Source organism: Pan troglodytes, chromosome X (assembly GCF_028858775.2).
Source record: "Pan troglodytes isolate AG18354 chromosome X, NHGRI_mPanTro3-v2.0_pri, whole genome shotgun sequence".
In the NCBI taxonomy this organism is placed as follows: domain Eukaryota; kingdom Metazoa; phylum Chordata; class Mammalia; order Primates; family Hominidae; genus Pan; species Pan troglodytes.
This window is the reverse complement of record NC_072421.2, coordinates 106,949,251-106,965,003: the sequence shown is the minus strand read 5'-3', so window position 1 is coordinate 106,965,003 and position 15,753 is coordinate 106,949,251. Positions and strand designations below refer to the sequence as shown.

At 38.4% G+C, this 15,753-nt stretch overlaps 1 protein-coding gene across 1 annotated transcript in view; it reads left to right on the top strand.

Moving 5' to 3' along the window:
- The window catches only part of GUCY2F (guanylate cyclase 2F, retinal), a 109,896-nt gene that overhangs the window by 11,257 nt on the left and 82,886 nt on the right, over window positions 1–15,753 (top strand). Inside the window, exon 3 of the mRNA XM_016944344.2 lies at window positions 5,396–5,697. Coding sequence (XP_016799833.1) covers window positions 5,396–5,697 — 302 coding nt within the window. The remainder of the gene's footprint in view (window positions 1–5,395; window positions 5,698–15,753) is intronic.

Below are 15,753 nucleotides of genomic sequence, written 5' to 3'. Positions count from 1 at the left end.
AGCCAGGATATATATTCGGAGTAGTCTAAAGCAGTGGCTCTCAAATCTCAGTGGGCATCAGAATCCCCTGGAAGACTTATTAAAACACAGATTGTTGGGTTCCTCCTCCTGAGTTTCTGGTTCAGGAATGCTGGTGTGGGGCCCCAGAATTTGTATTTCTAATACTGCACATTCTCAGGTGACACTGCTGCTGCTGGTCCACGGACCACACTGAGAACCACTGGTCTATTGATAGACCAATACTATACTACCTCCTGAAGCATACTCACTTGAGATCCTGTGTTCTATATGTGGCATATAATTCAGCCCTTCCACCTTTCTTTCTTAACTTTTGGACCCATAGATACAATTCTTTTATGTGCCTCAACGTACCAGGTGTCAGCCCTGTTTTCCTATACTAATAACAACAGTGATACTGATAATACTATGACTAGGAGCCTTAGCATCAATAGGGAATTTGGTATAGGATTTGGTATAATGTAACACCAAATGTAAGTAAATATAAATGGCAAGAGGACAACTGGCTTTCATGAATGGCAAATGATCACTAATGATCAAATTATTGAAGGCTTGACACAAGAGGAAATCTCTAAACATCTAGACTTCTTGCATTTAAGAGGCCTTATGTACATAGCAGTTTAGGAAAAACAGGAGGAAACATATGTTTCAAGGTATGGAGAAATATAAAACCTTATCTCAAGCTGGGCAGCAATGTTAAGGCAACATTGCTGTACAAATTGCAATACAAGTTTGAGTGTGGGAAAAAACATGGTCTGATGCAGATGGAATAGTCTTTGAATGTTATATTTGTGTGCCATCATGCTGAGCTACTTGGACCAGTTCAACACCAGTGGTAGTTAAGTAAGTGGTAGCTTCAGGACTTATGGCCAAAAACGTGTGGGGTATCCTTAGCTGATAGAGATAGCCACACATCACCTAGTATAGTGTTCCAAAAGTCTACTTTGAGAGCCTCCTGCACTGAGTCACAGTTGGGGATGGGGCCTGGGAAACATGCACTTTCCAGAGCCTCCCACCTTCCTCTTACACAGCCATTTATTAGGCTGGGTGGGAGAAAACTGAGAGGGATAGTGTAGGAATGTGCTTCTTTCACAATATGGCCAGATAGGAAAGAATCCTGAGAGAAGATGAGACTTGGGATAAATCTGCATGCTGCCCTCCTCCTCTGGTCTGCCTCCCCTCCCCGCCCTGTTAGCAACTGTTCAAATGAATGACAGTGGCAGGAAATATCACAAAGGGGTTACAATAAAGAGCAAAGACAGTAGAATGGGGGGGTGTCTCTGTGGACTGTGAGCAATATCGATGGCTCACAAATATGAATATGGCTCCTAAGGACTTCTTTAGCAGCAGCAAGTGGAATCATTTCCATCTTGCAAGGTGTGAAACTGGGCCCAGTTTCCTCCATGGAGGACACCATAGCCAGTAATCTGAGAGAAATAAGTGACCTTTGCCTTTTCAGAAACACAGTTACTCTCTCTCAAGAAAATATTTGATATAATATTTTAATTTAGGAAGAGAAATAGGAATTGAGTGACATGGAAATTGGCTTCTCCCGGAGTTTCATGGCATTTCCTGCTGCTAGTGAAAGAAAGGGTCCTAGACAGCCTGCTATGGTTGGTGCCACAATATAAAGACATAGACACTAGACAGCTCAAGTAGCTCAGAGAAAGTGCTGGTGTCATATCCTGGTGAGATGCGATCTCAGAAGGGTGTATTTCCTGGTCCTTGTTTTGACTATAAAGTAGCTTGACAGGATGGAAACTTACAAATTAGTATTATTCAGTGACCACCTGTTGACCCAGGCCTTGTTTAGGATTTAAGGTTTCTGTACACTAATCCTTTCCTGACAACAACTTACAGGTCAAATCCCATTTTAATGAATGTAATTTTAACATAATAAAACTATTTAGTAAAATTATCTTGTAGAACAGATGTATCTACAAATCCCTGTTCACGAAGCACTCAATCTATTAAATTAAGATGCTGTTGTTTGAATTCAGTATTTATGCTTTCTACTTTAATCATGTTCAATGGCAAGATCTTGCCAGGCAAAAAATAGAGGAGCCTGTGATTATTCCCTGTTGAGTTTCCTATTTCTTATTCTATAAAATGATGGGGACAGGTTGGCCTACTTGGTCTTAAAGGGTCTTTTCAGTTATAAAAATTCGGACCCTTTGAAATATGGTCAATATGGGTCAATGAAAGAAAAATAAAGAGGAGAGATTTAGGGTTGAGGGTAAGGTACTGGGCATAGTTAATGATAGTAGGCATGAACAACAGGCATGGCAGTATCTACCCGCCCAGCAAATATCACTTCCAATTGTTCCTCCATCCTAACAATCAATATATGCCCATATCTCATATCTCAAGGAACCCACAAAAAATACCCAAGTGTACAAGCTCTCTTCCTGAAGAGGCTGTTAGTTTACAAACATTCATCTAAACAACATTCATTGTGTGCATAATATGTACAAGGATATGGAAATAAATAAGACACAGTTCCTGACATCAAGGAGCTCACAGTTTGGTAGTAGAAGCTGATATAGGTAAATAACAGCAATAAATCTTGTAAGTGCCAGGATAAAAATCATCTCAGGGTAAGGTGGGGGCTCTAATCCAGTGTCACAAGTCAGTTTCCCTGGAAAGCAGCCTGTTAGATGGAGCTTTGAGTGCAGGAAGCTTACTGAATGAGTATTTTCAAGGAGAACACCTGTGAGGAAGAGAAGACAGTAGGATTGGGCAGAGAGAACTGAACTGCAGTGCAGCCACAACAAAGGCCTCAGCCAGTCTTAGAGGGGAGCTCTAGAGCTGGTATGACCCTTCAGAGTTGTCCAGAATTGAGATAAGGAGTCTGGGCTGTTCTACCTCCATGTGGAATTGTCATTAGGTTCAGTCTCACCCACAGAAAGGGGCACAGTGTGTAATAATAATTGTTTAACAGTCAGATCTTCAGATGGAAAAAAGTTTTGATTTGTAGTGTTTGCTGATTTCCATAGTGTAATCACTCCCACAGTGGTCAATTTCAAGCTAATAACATGATGTTAACTGGCTCACAAAATCTCCGAAAGTTGAACCAGCAAAAGCGAACCCCAGCACACTACTGAGAGGATGTAACCTTGAGAGAGGTGCCTTTCCTTAGCTGAGGCCAACTCTCAGAGAAAAGTCACCTATCAGCTACTAACACACCCAGCAGCTGGTGGAATGAGTGCTTCAGTGCTGAAGTGTGTATCTTGATGGCACATCACCATAGCACCTACTACATGTAATGTATGTTAAAGTATTTGCTGTATTGCAATCAGCACCAAACACTAGTTCTATTTAACATTTTCCATGCAGTAAAGTCATTTTAATATTCCTTTAAGTAAATTAAATCAAATTGTATCACTGTTGAGTAACCTTGAACAAATCACTCAATCTCTGATTTGCAGAAGAAAGATGCTAATACTGATCTACTTGCTGAGGATACTGTTGGACAAACTGGCCAACCGAAGCCTCTGACTAAACTCATTTTCCCCGCCTCAATGGACCTATGACTATACTAATTTGACCAAACTAATTTACTTTTAATGGTTCAGGCAAATGTAGAGAGTGAGAGGTCTTCAGTTCTACTTTCTTTTTCTAAATCCAACTCTTGCATTGTCAAACATCTCTGGCACTCCATTTTCCCATGATACAATGTGTGATTATAAACAAGTGAGGCTGAATTCCTTGTGGGGCTCATGAACTAGCTCCAAAGATATCCTTCGAGAATTCTAAGGAAGGTCTGAACATCAGAATACATGTAGAACCTCTTAGCATAATTATTTTGAAGGAGTTAATGGTCATTTGAAAACTCATGTCATGTTGTGGTGTGTGCATATGTGTGTGGTATGTTTAAATAAACTTCATAACTTATTAGTTACACTTTAAAAACTAAAAGGTACCAGCTCTAGCTCAGAGGGAAACTTTCTAGGGGTGCTTAGCAAGTGTAAAAAGGTGTTTGAAAATAGATGAAACAATATGCAAATGCCAAAGACAAGTCATTGAATGTAGTTAAGCACCCTTAGTTCTTGAGATTAAAGGTTCCATATAAACATGTATAATTAATATTTACCAGTAGCAATAGAGTCTTTGCCTTTCTTCAAGGAGCTCAGAATGCTTGCCAGGCATTATCTAATTAAACTACTCAGTGTACCTGTAAAATGCATTGGAATCTACATTTTAAAGATGTGGGCACTGAAGCACAAGTGGGCTTAAACTAAACTTATTTAGCATGCCAAGGGTAAAATTGGATATAAGACTTTCAGTCTCATGATCTAGCTGCCATTTTTCAACCGTGGCCCCCTTGAATCCACTCTATTCTAGCATAACCTTGCCAAACAACATAGTTTCATAAGTCTAGGAAGAATTAAATTGAGTCCATAGTAATTTCAATTACAGGGAAGTTAGATTTTAAAAAGTTGGACATCTCACCCATAATATTACACAGAGTACGTCCTTAATCTGAGAATCTGAAATCCGAAATGCTCCAAAATTGAAAACTTTTGAGCACCAACATGACTCTCAAAGGAAATACTCATTAAAGTATTTCAGATTTCAGATTTTTGGATTAGGGATGCTCAACAGGTAAGTATAATGCAAATATTATACTTAATATCCCAAATCTAAAAAAAATCTGAAGTCTGAAGCACCTCTGGTCTTCAATAGTTTGTATAAGGAGTACTCAACCTGTAGTAACATTTATAGGTGAGTGAGTTAGTGCTTTTCATTGTCTATAATGACCTTGGTAAGGATGAGAACAATTGGTCAAAATGTATTAGAGTGCATCTTTGTAGGAGATGGACAATAAAAAGCAATAGTGGCTGTGGTAACATCTCCCATCCTCTCTTACTATTCTCTCTTCTAATTCTTAGGTATATAGTAGCTACTATTTATTGTGTGCTATGTACTAAGTAAATGACTTGTCTCCTTTCTTCAATCATCACTACCACCCCATAAGTATATATTGTTATCTCCATTTTATGGACGAGACAGAGAGCGGTTAAGTAATTTAAAAAAGGGTACACAGTTAAAACTGGTGGTGTTACGATGTAAAGCTGATTTTTCCAACCCTAAAGCCTCTTTTGTTATGCTACTCCCCATTGATTATACTAATTCTTGTTCCTGTCTGAGTATTAGGCTCTGCAGCCTGTAGGCATCTCTCTCTTGTCACTATCCCCAATCCAGAGTCCATGAGCATACCTCAGCCTCAGCTCAGGACAACATCTTGCTTATCTTGGAGGCATAAGAAACCACTTACAAATTGGTTAGAATACATTTATTTTTCCTCTCTGTAGTTTTTGGTACTGTGCTTTACTAACAGTTTGCTTCCATAACCTCCTTGCTTTGTTGGTTTCAGTAATCATCATGTGTATGCATTCAGCTTTGATTGGGGGAGAGACTCAGATGCATCTCTTGGAATGTGCTCATGATCTGAAAATGACTGATGGAACCTACGTCTTTGTTCCTTATGATGCCCTGCTCTACAGTTTACCTTATAAGCACACCCCCTACCAGGTCCTAAGGAACAACCCAAAGCTCCGGGAAGCCTATGATGCAGTGTTGACCATTACAGTGGAGTCCCAAGAAAAGACCTTCTATCAAGCCTTCACAGAGGCAGCAGCAAGAGGTGAAATTCCTGAGAAGCTGGAGTTCGATCAAGTAAGTACACATTCATAGGTTGTCATGAGCTGAGAACCTAAAACATCAGCATGGTAAATTATTTTCAGACCAACAGTCTCAATTCCATAGGAGGCCCAGTCAATGGCAGGCAACCACAGACAAATTAAAAACATCTTTAGTTTGCTGAAAACATTTGTGAAACAAAGGCATATTATTTGAGATTTTTTTCTTTTATCTCTAAGCAGCCCACGATGACATTATATAGTCAGGAAGAATAAATGTATTTAAGAACAGATAAACAAAACTTTAATATATACTGGTGCTGTTCAAGGGAGCCTAATAAAAATAAGTCCTGTTTGTGGTGTAAGTTCTGAATTAATTTAACAATAAGGCAAAAGAGCTAGTATATAAGAAACTATTTCCTTTATTTTTGATAACACTGGTATTGGAGGATGCGGCTTCTACCTGTAGGCATTTGAGCTTCCCAATACTGAACCCAAGGATTAAACAAACTTCTCCATCTGGTCAATGGCATTGCTGGACCACTGCAGTCCTGCCCCATGAGGGCAGGTCTTTTTTAAAATGTGTAGTCTGGAGAGGAACAGCAGAGCATTTGCTTCTTTTAGGTAGTCTGCTCCCAAGAGAAAGAAGACAGGAGGGGCTGAGCTACACATACTTACTTCTCCTTCCAAACTAACCAGTCAGATTAATTCATTTTTCCTTTGTGGGGAGGAATGAGTAAGTGGGTGAAGACAGGCCACTTGGAATGGGGAAGAAGTCCTCCCTTCTGATATACAAGAAATAGTATTTATATGTGTGTAGATAAATGTATGTATAGGCATATTTCAGATTCCAATCATAGCCACTGAAGGCTTAGAGAAAGAAAAAGGAGTGAGGAGGGGAGGAAAGTAGAGAAAACAATGGAGAGCAAAGACAAAAACAAAGAGGATGAATACAAAGAAGACGAGGAATATGAGAGGAAGATGGGGAGACAAAAGAAGCCATTTAGATTGGAAAAAATACAGAGGGACGTTTCTGTACACTGGAGGTCAGATGTAGAAAGCAGACATTTTCAAAAGTACTTAGAACAACATACACATAAGTTTAAAAGCTCTGGCATTTGCTAGAATACTGCATTAGTCATATTGCTTCCAGCTGTAAGAAGTAGCTCAATACAAAATGGTTTAAGTAATAATTCTTTTTCAAAATTTGAAGATAGGGCTTCAGGGTTGGTTAATTCAGCAGTCAATGATGTCATCAGTGAAACATGTTCATCTTTCCACTTTACAAGCCATAGCATGCTAAGCTTGCCCTCATGAGCTGGTTCCTCTTAATGGTCCCAAGGTGGCTGCCACAGTTCCAGACATCACATACGGGTGGCAATGTCCAGAGGTGAAAGTAGAGACTGTCTTTCCCTTGTGTCTCTTTTTAAGAGTGAGGAAATCGGCCGGGCACGGTGGCTCACGCCTGTAATCCCAGCACTTTGGGAGGCTGAGGCGGGTGGATCACGAGGTCAGGAGATCGAGACCATCCTGGCTAACACGGTGAAACCCCATCTCTACTAAAACTACAAAAAGTTAGCCGGGCGTGGTGGCGGGCGCCTGTAGTCCCAGCTACTCGGGAGGCTGAGGCAAGAGAATGGCGTGAACCCAGGAGGCAGAGCTTGCAGTGAGTGGAGATGGCGCCACTGCACTCCAGCCTGGGCGACAGAGCAAGACTCCATCTCCAAAAAAAAAAAAAAAAAAAAAAAAAAAGAGTGAGGAAATCTTTCCCAGAATCTCCCCAAGTAGACTTCTTCCCATACCTTGTTTGTCACGATTGTGTCCCATGCCCATGCCTAAACTAATAATCTGGAAGGAGGAATGTGACAACTGTGATTGAAAAGTGTGAACAAAATATATAGCTGCTGGAAAAATGTGAACAAAATTGAGATTCTGTTAGCAAGAAAGAAGACTTAGGTAGGCAGTTGATTGTGTCTGATATTCATATTCTTTTTTATCTGTCCTTTATTTCATCATTCTGTGGGCTGCTTCTCTGTCTGAATAGTGATTCAAATGAAATTTAGGTTTATGTATCTCTTTCTGCTCGGAGGATTTATATCAAATATTTTGCTGATTCTTGTTCTAATAAAAAAATTAATAACAGAGATATTAACAATGCTGGATTTGGACTTTATTGTTACTGATAAGTTTATAATAAGTATTACTGTCTTTTAGGAGACACACACATGCACACACACACACATAACTGAAAACAACTGGTCAGTTTAGTCAAGAATTGCAAAACTCAAATTGCTAAAAATGGTCGGTCAAACCAGTTGTTTGATGTGTCTATAGGCAAGCAACAAGATGGTAACTTTTTGTACTTTTTAGCCAATGATATGGCATCACATAGATACAATTAAAGTCAAATTTCTATTTTAATCAAAGGATCAAAGGAAGGAAGGAGAGGGTGTATGTGTGTGTGTGTGTGCACATGTATGTATGTGTATGTATATTGTTCATATATATGAACAGGTATTTTGATATAAAAACTCAGACTTTCTTCTCTTGATATTTGCGTCAATCCTTTTGAGCTTGTGGAAAACATAAGGTAATTGAGGCAAAAAAAAGACGCCATTAGCTTGGTTGCTAGGCAGCCTGCACTCTGCTTTACACAAGGAAATAGAATAGCTACAACAAAGAATCCAGAGCTTATGAAAAAGCCTGTTTGGATGCATTTGTACCCCTCAGTTTGCAGGTGCCCAGTCTGGACCTTCATAACTGAAGAATGATAAAAGGGTGAGATAATTATCTTCATGTCTCTGATAAACAAAACCCCAATTTTCCTTAAATTATCTTGCTCAAAGGTACTTTAGAAGGCAGCCAGTATAGCAGAAACTGCATATGTTAAGCTCTCACTTTTACTAGCTGTGTGCCCTTCGGCAAGTTACTTAGACATTTGAGTCTCAGTTTCTCCATGTGTAAAATGGGTTAGTGAGCTATATCTTCTAGGACTACTGTGAAAATTAAACAAAGTAACATGTAAAAAGTGACTATCAGAGTGCCTGGCTCACAGCTACCTTTCTTTCCACTTTTTCTCCTTTGAGGCTAGGATGACCTTATTGATTGGTGGTGACCTAGCATCTAAGTTACAATCTTTAGCTTCCTACTCTCTTGAAGTTTTCTGATTACTGGCAGAGAGTCTCTCAATATTTCCAGCTTTCAAAATTATAAATGGCATATTCTCAGATCAAATTATGTAGTTTGATATTTGCCTATCCCTGGGCTTCTGTTGTTTGTTCCCTATTTGGTCAACAGGTCAACAACTATTTATTGAGCACCTCTGATGTGCTAGGCAATATGTTGAACCCAAGATAGAACACTATACAAGACAGACAGGGTTTCTAGCAATGGTATGTTAGAGCCAGTCCAGAAAAGTTGATTCTGTGCATCTTTTCCCAGCTCTCCATTCAGTGACATCAATTGGTAGCTTGAAATCAGGCATGATAGTAGTAGTTACACTGCAGAAACAGGCAAATGCTACAAATAAGAGTTTTTTTTCCCTCTCCATATAGCTGTTGTCAAACACTTACTAGCACATCACTCATTGCCACCCTTATAGACCTTAGATTTTAGTGAGAGAGACAGATAATAAATGGTTAAGCAAATGCATTAACAAGATGGCTGTATTTCTCCCTTGCCCAATAACTTTCAATGAAATAGAGATTTCTATGTACAAGGAGCATTGCCTACAGCAGTGGTCTGCAACATCTCTTAATTTGTACCCTTGCTTCTTTAACAAGTAAAAAATGAAATGAACAAAAAGCTATCAAAGCGATACAAACACATAGTTTTAAAAGTCAAGAAATGCTAAAAGGTTTATATCAATAACAAAGCAGTCTATAAGGCCTCCTTTCTTCCCTTCATCAGAAGCAACCACTTTCATATTTTTTTAGCTCTTTATTCTGGTATTTACTTCTATGTTTCTAAATGCTATGCTGCTACTGGTGACTCTCGATTAATCAATTTTGAGCATTATTTGTTGTATTACTATTATAGTTGAGGAGCACTCTTAGTCTTTTTGTACTTCCTTACTCTCCTTTAAACCTTAAATATGGTTATGTCCCAATTTATAGTTAAATCCATATTTAGTATTTTTAACATAGTAACTATGTAAATATAATTTATTGCTAATCCACATGAAATAATATGGTTATAATTCTTGTCACATGTAACTTCATTTTTACTGGGGTTAATAATTACTTCGATTTTTAATTTGTTTACCTTAATTTGAATGCCTAAGTCTTTCCATACTTTCTGATAAGGCTGTAAAATCCTGTCAAAACAATTTTATGCATAGTAAAGCCTATTAAATACCTTATGAATTTCATTTGTTTTTGCTGGGGCTCTCTGTCTTCCTATTCCAATCTAAACCTTTTGCTCCCTAAGGCTGCTGCACAGCTATTAATATTATGCTAGTTTTCTATTTTCATAATTCTTAAACGTCTCTTTCTTTCTCTCCTCTGCAGGATCTATGTTTTATGAATCTCATGACCTATATTCTTGGTTTAATCTGTCATTTTTGTGGAGCACATCCTGTAGTAGCTTTTTACAGGAGGTAAATTTTTGAGATTTTGCATGTCCGAAAAGTCATTATTTCATCTTCACTATTGATTGATAGTTTGAATGAGTATACAAATCTAGGGTAGAAATCATTTTCCCTCAGTCCTTTGAAGACATGTCACATTGTCTTCCAATTTCCACTGTTGGTGTTGAGAACACCAATGTCATTCTTATTCCTAATCTTTTGATACAACCTATTTCCATTCCTCTTTGTTCTCTCAGAAACTTTTAAAATGTTCTCTTTATTTCTGATGCTATGAAATTTCATGATGATGTATGAGTCTTTGACACATAATATGCTGTATTGGTGGAGCCTTTCAATCTAGAAGCTGATTCCTTCTGAGAAATTTTCTTCTATTGTTTATTTGATAATTTCTTCAACAACATTGTCTTTCTTCTCTCTGGAAATACTATAAGATATATAAGATATAAGATGTCCTTGGTTGATCTTTTAATTGTCTTATTATTTATCTTATATGGTCCATATTTTTGTTTTTAGTTTTCCTTTCTGGGAGAGTTTCTCATCTTTGTGTTCTAACACTTTTACTAATTCTTAAGAATGATTTAGTTATATTTTTAATTTCCAAGAGTTCATTCTTGTTGTTATCAATATAGTATTTTTCCTATTTTCTTGAGGTACTCATTATAGTTTTTTTGAAGTTTTCTTCTGCTTTCTATTTTATCCGTTTTTTCCTCAGTTCCTAATTTTTCATGTTTTTATTTCATGTTGAAAGTTTTCCTTAGATGTCTGCAGATTTGAAGGTTTATGTGCATGATGGATATGTTGACAAGTGGGCTTCAGTACAGGGCAATTGGCTAAACAGTTGCTTTTTGTTTGCTTCTTTTGGTCAATATCTGTAGGCCTTGGCTCTTGAGCTAGTCTTTTTCTTCAGAGAAGAGTCTTCTAATCTTCTTGGGAGTCATAATCATAGCTGTCAGTATTCCGGAAGCAATGTTGGGAGGAGACTGGGATTCTCACCATTAAGCATGAAAACTTTAACTTCATCACTGTTTTTTTGTGCTCCACCTCATTTCCAACTTCCTTTTCGTCTAGTGCCCCAGCTCTGGAGCTGCTCTGAATCAATTTAATCTGTTTCCTATAGACGTCTGCACCTCCTGGTAGAGGTGGGTATGGGGGATGTCTACATGTTTATTACACAGACATGCAAAGAGCTCTCGCTCTTTTAGTGTTTGGCCTCACCTTCACTTCTACAGTACTTGGTGGTTGTAATTACTCTTTCCAGGATTCTTAAGGGGCAGATCTGCTTGTTGCTTATCAGTAATTCCCTCTGCAAGCATTTAGGTTTGACTGTTCTCCACTTTGCTAAATCAGTTGCCATGTTTGTAGCAACTTTTTATTTTCAGATTCTGTGGTACAGGGTTACAGATGTTTCCTAATACCATTAGATATGGAGATTTAGTGTTTCTGTTCCTTGTTCTCTTTGTTTGAGAGTGATGTTTGAGAGGAGAAAGAGAGTGAAGTAAAAAAAAATCTTGATTTCATTATTTTTAATCAGGAAGTCTATGGAAAGTCATGAAGGAAAAAATAAGTCACAAAAGGGTGCATGTGATATTATTTTACTGGTGAGTTCACCAAAGCCTATTAATTAAGTTAGTAAGTATTTATTAAGCTCAGATTTAATATGAAGGTTAAGATCATGAGTTTTGAAGGCAGACTGCCTTAAGTTTACTTAAGCTCTCCACGTCTTCTTTTCCTCATTTTTAAAATTGAAAATAACAATAGTACCTAACTAATAGGGCTCTTGTGAGGATTAAATGAATTAACACACTAAATAGTTTGCCTGGCACCTGATAACCCCTCAATTAATGTTAGCCATTATTATTATTAAAGTTGTGGTTATTATTATTATTGTGGGTCAGGCACTCTGCAGGGGATATAATAGAGATCAAAATAGAAATGAGATCTTTCCCCCAATGAAGGAGAACAGTTTTTCCATTTCAGGTGCTAAGGAAATTGGATCTAAAATTGGGACTCTAGTACTTCTTGGTCACCAGTTCAAAACTAGGACAAGGGACTTGAACATTATACTTCCAGGATAATGTTACCAGAGCCCTGTGCTCCTCTTCTGAAATACAAATAATAGCAGCTGTTGTATATTCAGTGTTTACTCTGTACCAGGTCGTTTACATAAATGATCCAATGGGATCCTCAGACAACACCTACAAATTAGATATTAATATCTACATTTTGTGGTTGAGGAAACTAAGGCTCAAGGTAACTTGCTCAAGGTCATACAGCTGGGAAGTGGCAGAGCTGGGATTCCAACCCAAGTCTGCTACCAGATCCTGATCATTTAACCACACATTAGGCTTGTTGTGTTTTATTCCACTGTGCTAATAATATCTAATGCCAATGCTTTACTCAGGCAAAGTAACATTGCTAAGTGACTAATACTTTGATTTGAATAGATTTATTGAATTGTTTTCCTGTAATATAGGAGGTACTAGGGCCTTATGAGAACCTGTGAAAAGAGAACAATAAATCAGAATAGGGAGATCTGAGGGGTGGGGACACCAGTGATGAACTTCTTAATTTAGTCTCAGGATGATTCGGCAAGGATTATAACTTTGTACCTTTATATTTTGGCCAAATTAGAATTATGAATTAGGGTTTGATGCCTACATTCTTCCTTTTCATTGTATTCCCAATGCTTGTTTTCAGTTAAATTCTATTGGCCACAAATGTATATGGCTGGAACACACATTTTGGATATTTTTCCAAATGTACAGTTATTTGATTAAGCAAAGGAAATCCTCAGGATTTCTTAGAAAGCTTGGGGACCTTATGCTCTTTATTGCTATTGTTTTCTATTACCCTAAATATGGGTGCCTGGCAGGGGAATTCTAGGCTGCAGCAGATGTGGTTAGGACTGGAATATTCCAGAATGGGGCCCACCAAACAAGGTTGTCAGAAAAGGTTGCCTGCAGCTCACAGTGGCTAAGATTGTCTTTCTACCCCATTCTATACAAAATAAGGGTTTTGTGTTGATGTGCATCACATCAAACACATTGGTCTTTTATCCATCTCTTGACTATGCCCAAGGGTTGAGATCATGCATTATTGGAGGTACTGCCTTTAATAACAAGAATTCAATTATCCTTTGGTTTCTTGAACTGTGCATGTGCCTGACTTTTTGTTCAAAATTGATGTGCCATTTTGTCCTTCAAGTGATGGCTTTTCAAGCTAGGCATGTTTTAATGTACACTTCTGAGGATAAAATTCTTTGGATGGCAGTTTTGTGTCTTCTCAGACACAGTAAATCTGAACTGATGGTAGTCAACTTAAAAACAGCACGAACCATTATACTGAACAAATTCATATATTACTGTTCCTGATCCAGACCTTATTCTCTTGGATAAAAACTTTAAAAGCCTCAGGTAGAGCTATCTAAAGTAACAGAATAAAAACCAATGATATGTTTTAATTATCATTCATAATTAATTCTTTCAGGTTCAGGTCTATACAGTAGGCAAAAACAATGGGCTTAATCATCAGTGGTCTCACCATTTTGGACTGTGATGTCAACAAGGTCATCTCTCTGACAGAAGTTCCCACCAATTCTGTCTTACTTTTTTGGAGCTGTAGTGAGAAGCTGGATAGAGGCCTGTAGAGAATGCCTCTTCTTCCTGCGTTCCACCCTTTACCTTTTCTCTTTCTCGTTATTTGTGGCAAGTGCAACTAGAGACCTTTTGTGAGTGATGCTAACATTGTGTGCCCTTGATGTTTGGGAAGAGGCAATTCCCTTTGCTGAAGGGCACCATGGGTGAAGCAGGAACTCAAACCAACTACAGCACAACTCCAAGGCCTTGAAGTGACAGTGGACCATTGTGACAGCCCCTCTTTTGCAAGTCAATGCTGTTGCTATAGCTATGCTATAAGTCTCTCTACCATACTTTTGTGGCTGTGAGTACATGTGTTGTCTAGGCTAGAGAATCCTGAAGAACAGGCTTCAGGTTTCAGTCGTCTTGGGGAGTTTCTGTCAGTCAGCTCCAATGGGTCAATCAGAGCACAAAGACCAGTACAGCCTGGCCAGCTGAAAACCCAGTGTGTTGGATCAACTCAGAGGTGGGAATATTGTTTTTGAGTTTTAATCTTCACTTTTGGCTGTAGGTAGATGCAGTTTCTTTCTCAGAAGGCTCTGTGCCTTTCAAAACAGAACACTAGCATTCTGTTTGCTTTCAGGAGCTTGCTGCCCTGTGTGTGTGTGTGTGTGTGTGTGTGTGTTTTCACTTATTTGTTTTACTAGTATTGATTTTATACTCCACTTTCCATCCTTCACTTATTGTCATAACCTACCAAAGCCCCCAGAAAACAGTCAGGGTTTTGCAGAAATTACAAAGACAATCAAATACAGCATCCAAGAATGTCAGGAGAGGGAATTAGTGAAAACCTCTTAAGGGAGCTCAGCATGTGCTAGGCAACTAAGTGTGGATACCTTGGTGGCAGCACATGACATCCATTCATGATCTATTTCTACAGAGTACATCTTGAGACAGGGTGATGAAGGAAGATCATTGGAATAAAACCCTCTGGAGACTGAGGTATTGATTTCTGCTCTGCTAGTAGTTAACTCTGTTATGTGGGGCAAGGCTTTTGGCCTGAACAACTAGAAGAATGGAGTAGCTATTAATGTAGACTGACAAGACTCGTTGTAGATGGATCAGGAGGATTTGGGGTGAATATCATGAGTTCAACATTGGGTATGTTGATTTTTAACATCCAAGTGGAGATATAAAAGTAGGCCATTGACTATCTCAATCTGGAATTTAGGATATAGGTCTGAATTGGAAGTATGAATCTGAGAGTTATGGCATAGATCTAGTACTTAAGGCCATGAGAGCAAAAGAGATCACCAAGGAAGTTAGTGTGGACAGAGAAGAGGACCAAGGACTGAGCTGTGGGGCACTCCAATACGAAGAGGGACGTCAGCGAGATGAAGAACCCTTAAACAGGCTATAAAAATGTCTACAAGCTAAATTTTGTCCCTGAACTATACCAAGTATTAAGAATTTTCACAGGAGTTCAGAGCCAGAAGGGACCACAGGGGACATATATTCCAATCAAGAATACTAAACTAAGAAACAGGAGACCTGGATTTTACTCCTTATTTTATGCTCAGGTAGGTGAACTTGACAGGTCATGTAACTTCTCTGTGTCTCCCTTTCTTACCTATAAAGTAAGATAGTTAGACAAGATGACTTCTAAAGTTTAGACAATCATGATTCTGTATTCTCATTTCACAGAGGAAGAAATGGAAGCACAGAGAAAGCTGATAAATGACTTTCTCAAACATTCTGGAATTAGGCACTGATCACAGGACAGGGTATCTTCTTCTATACTGATGTCTTAAAATCCTGCATGCATATTAGAATCTTTGAGGAGCTTTTAATAATGCTGATTACTGGGGTATCAAACTAAAAGCATCTCTTTTTGTTGGTCTGGGTTCGGTTTGGCATTGCTATTTTTGAC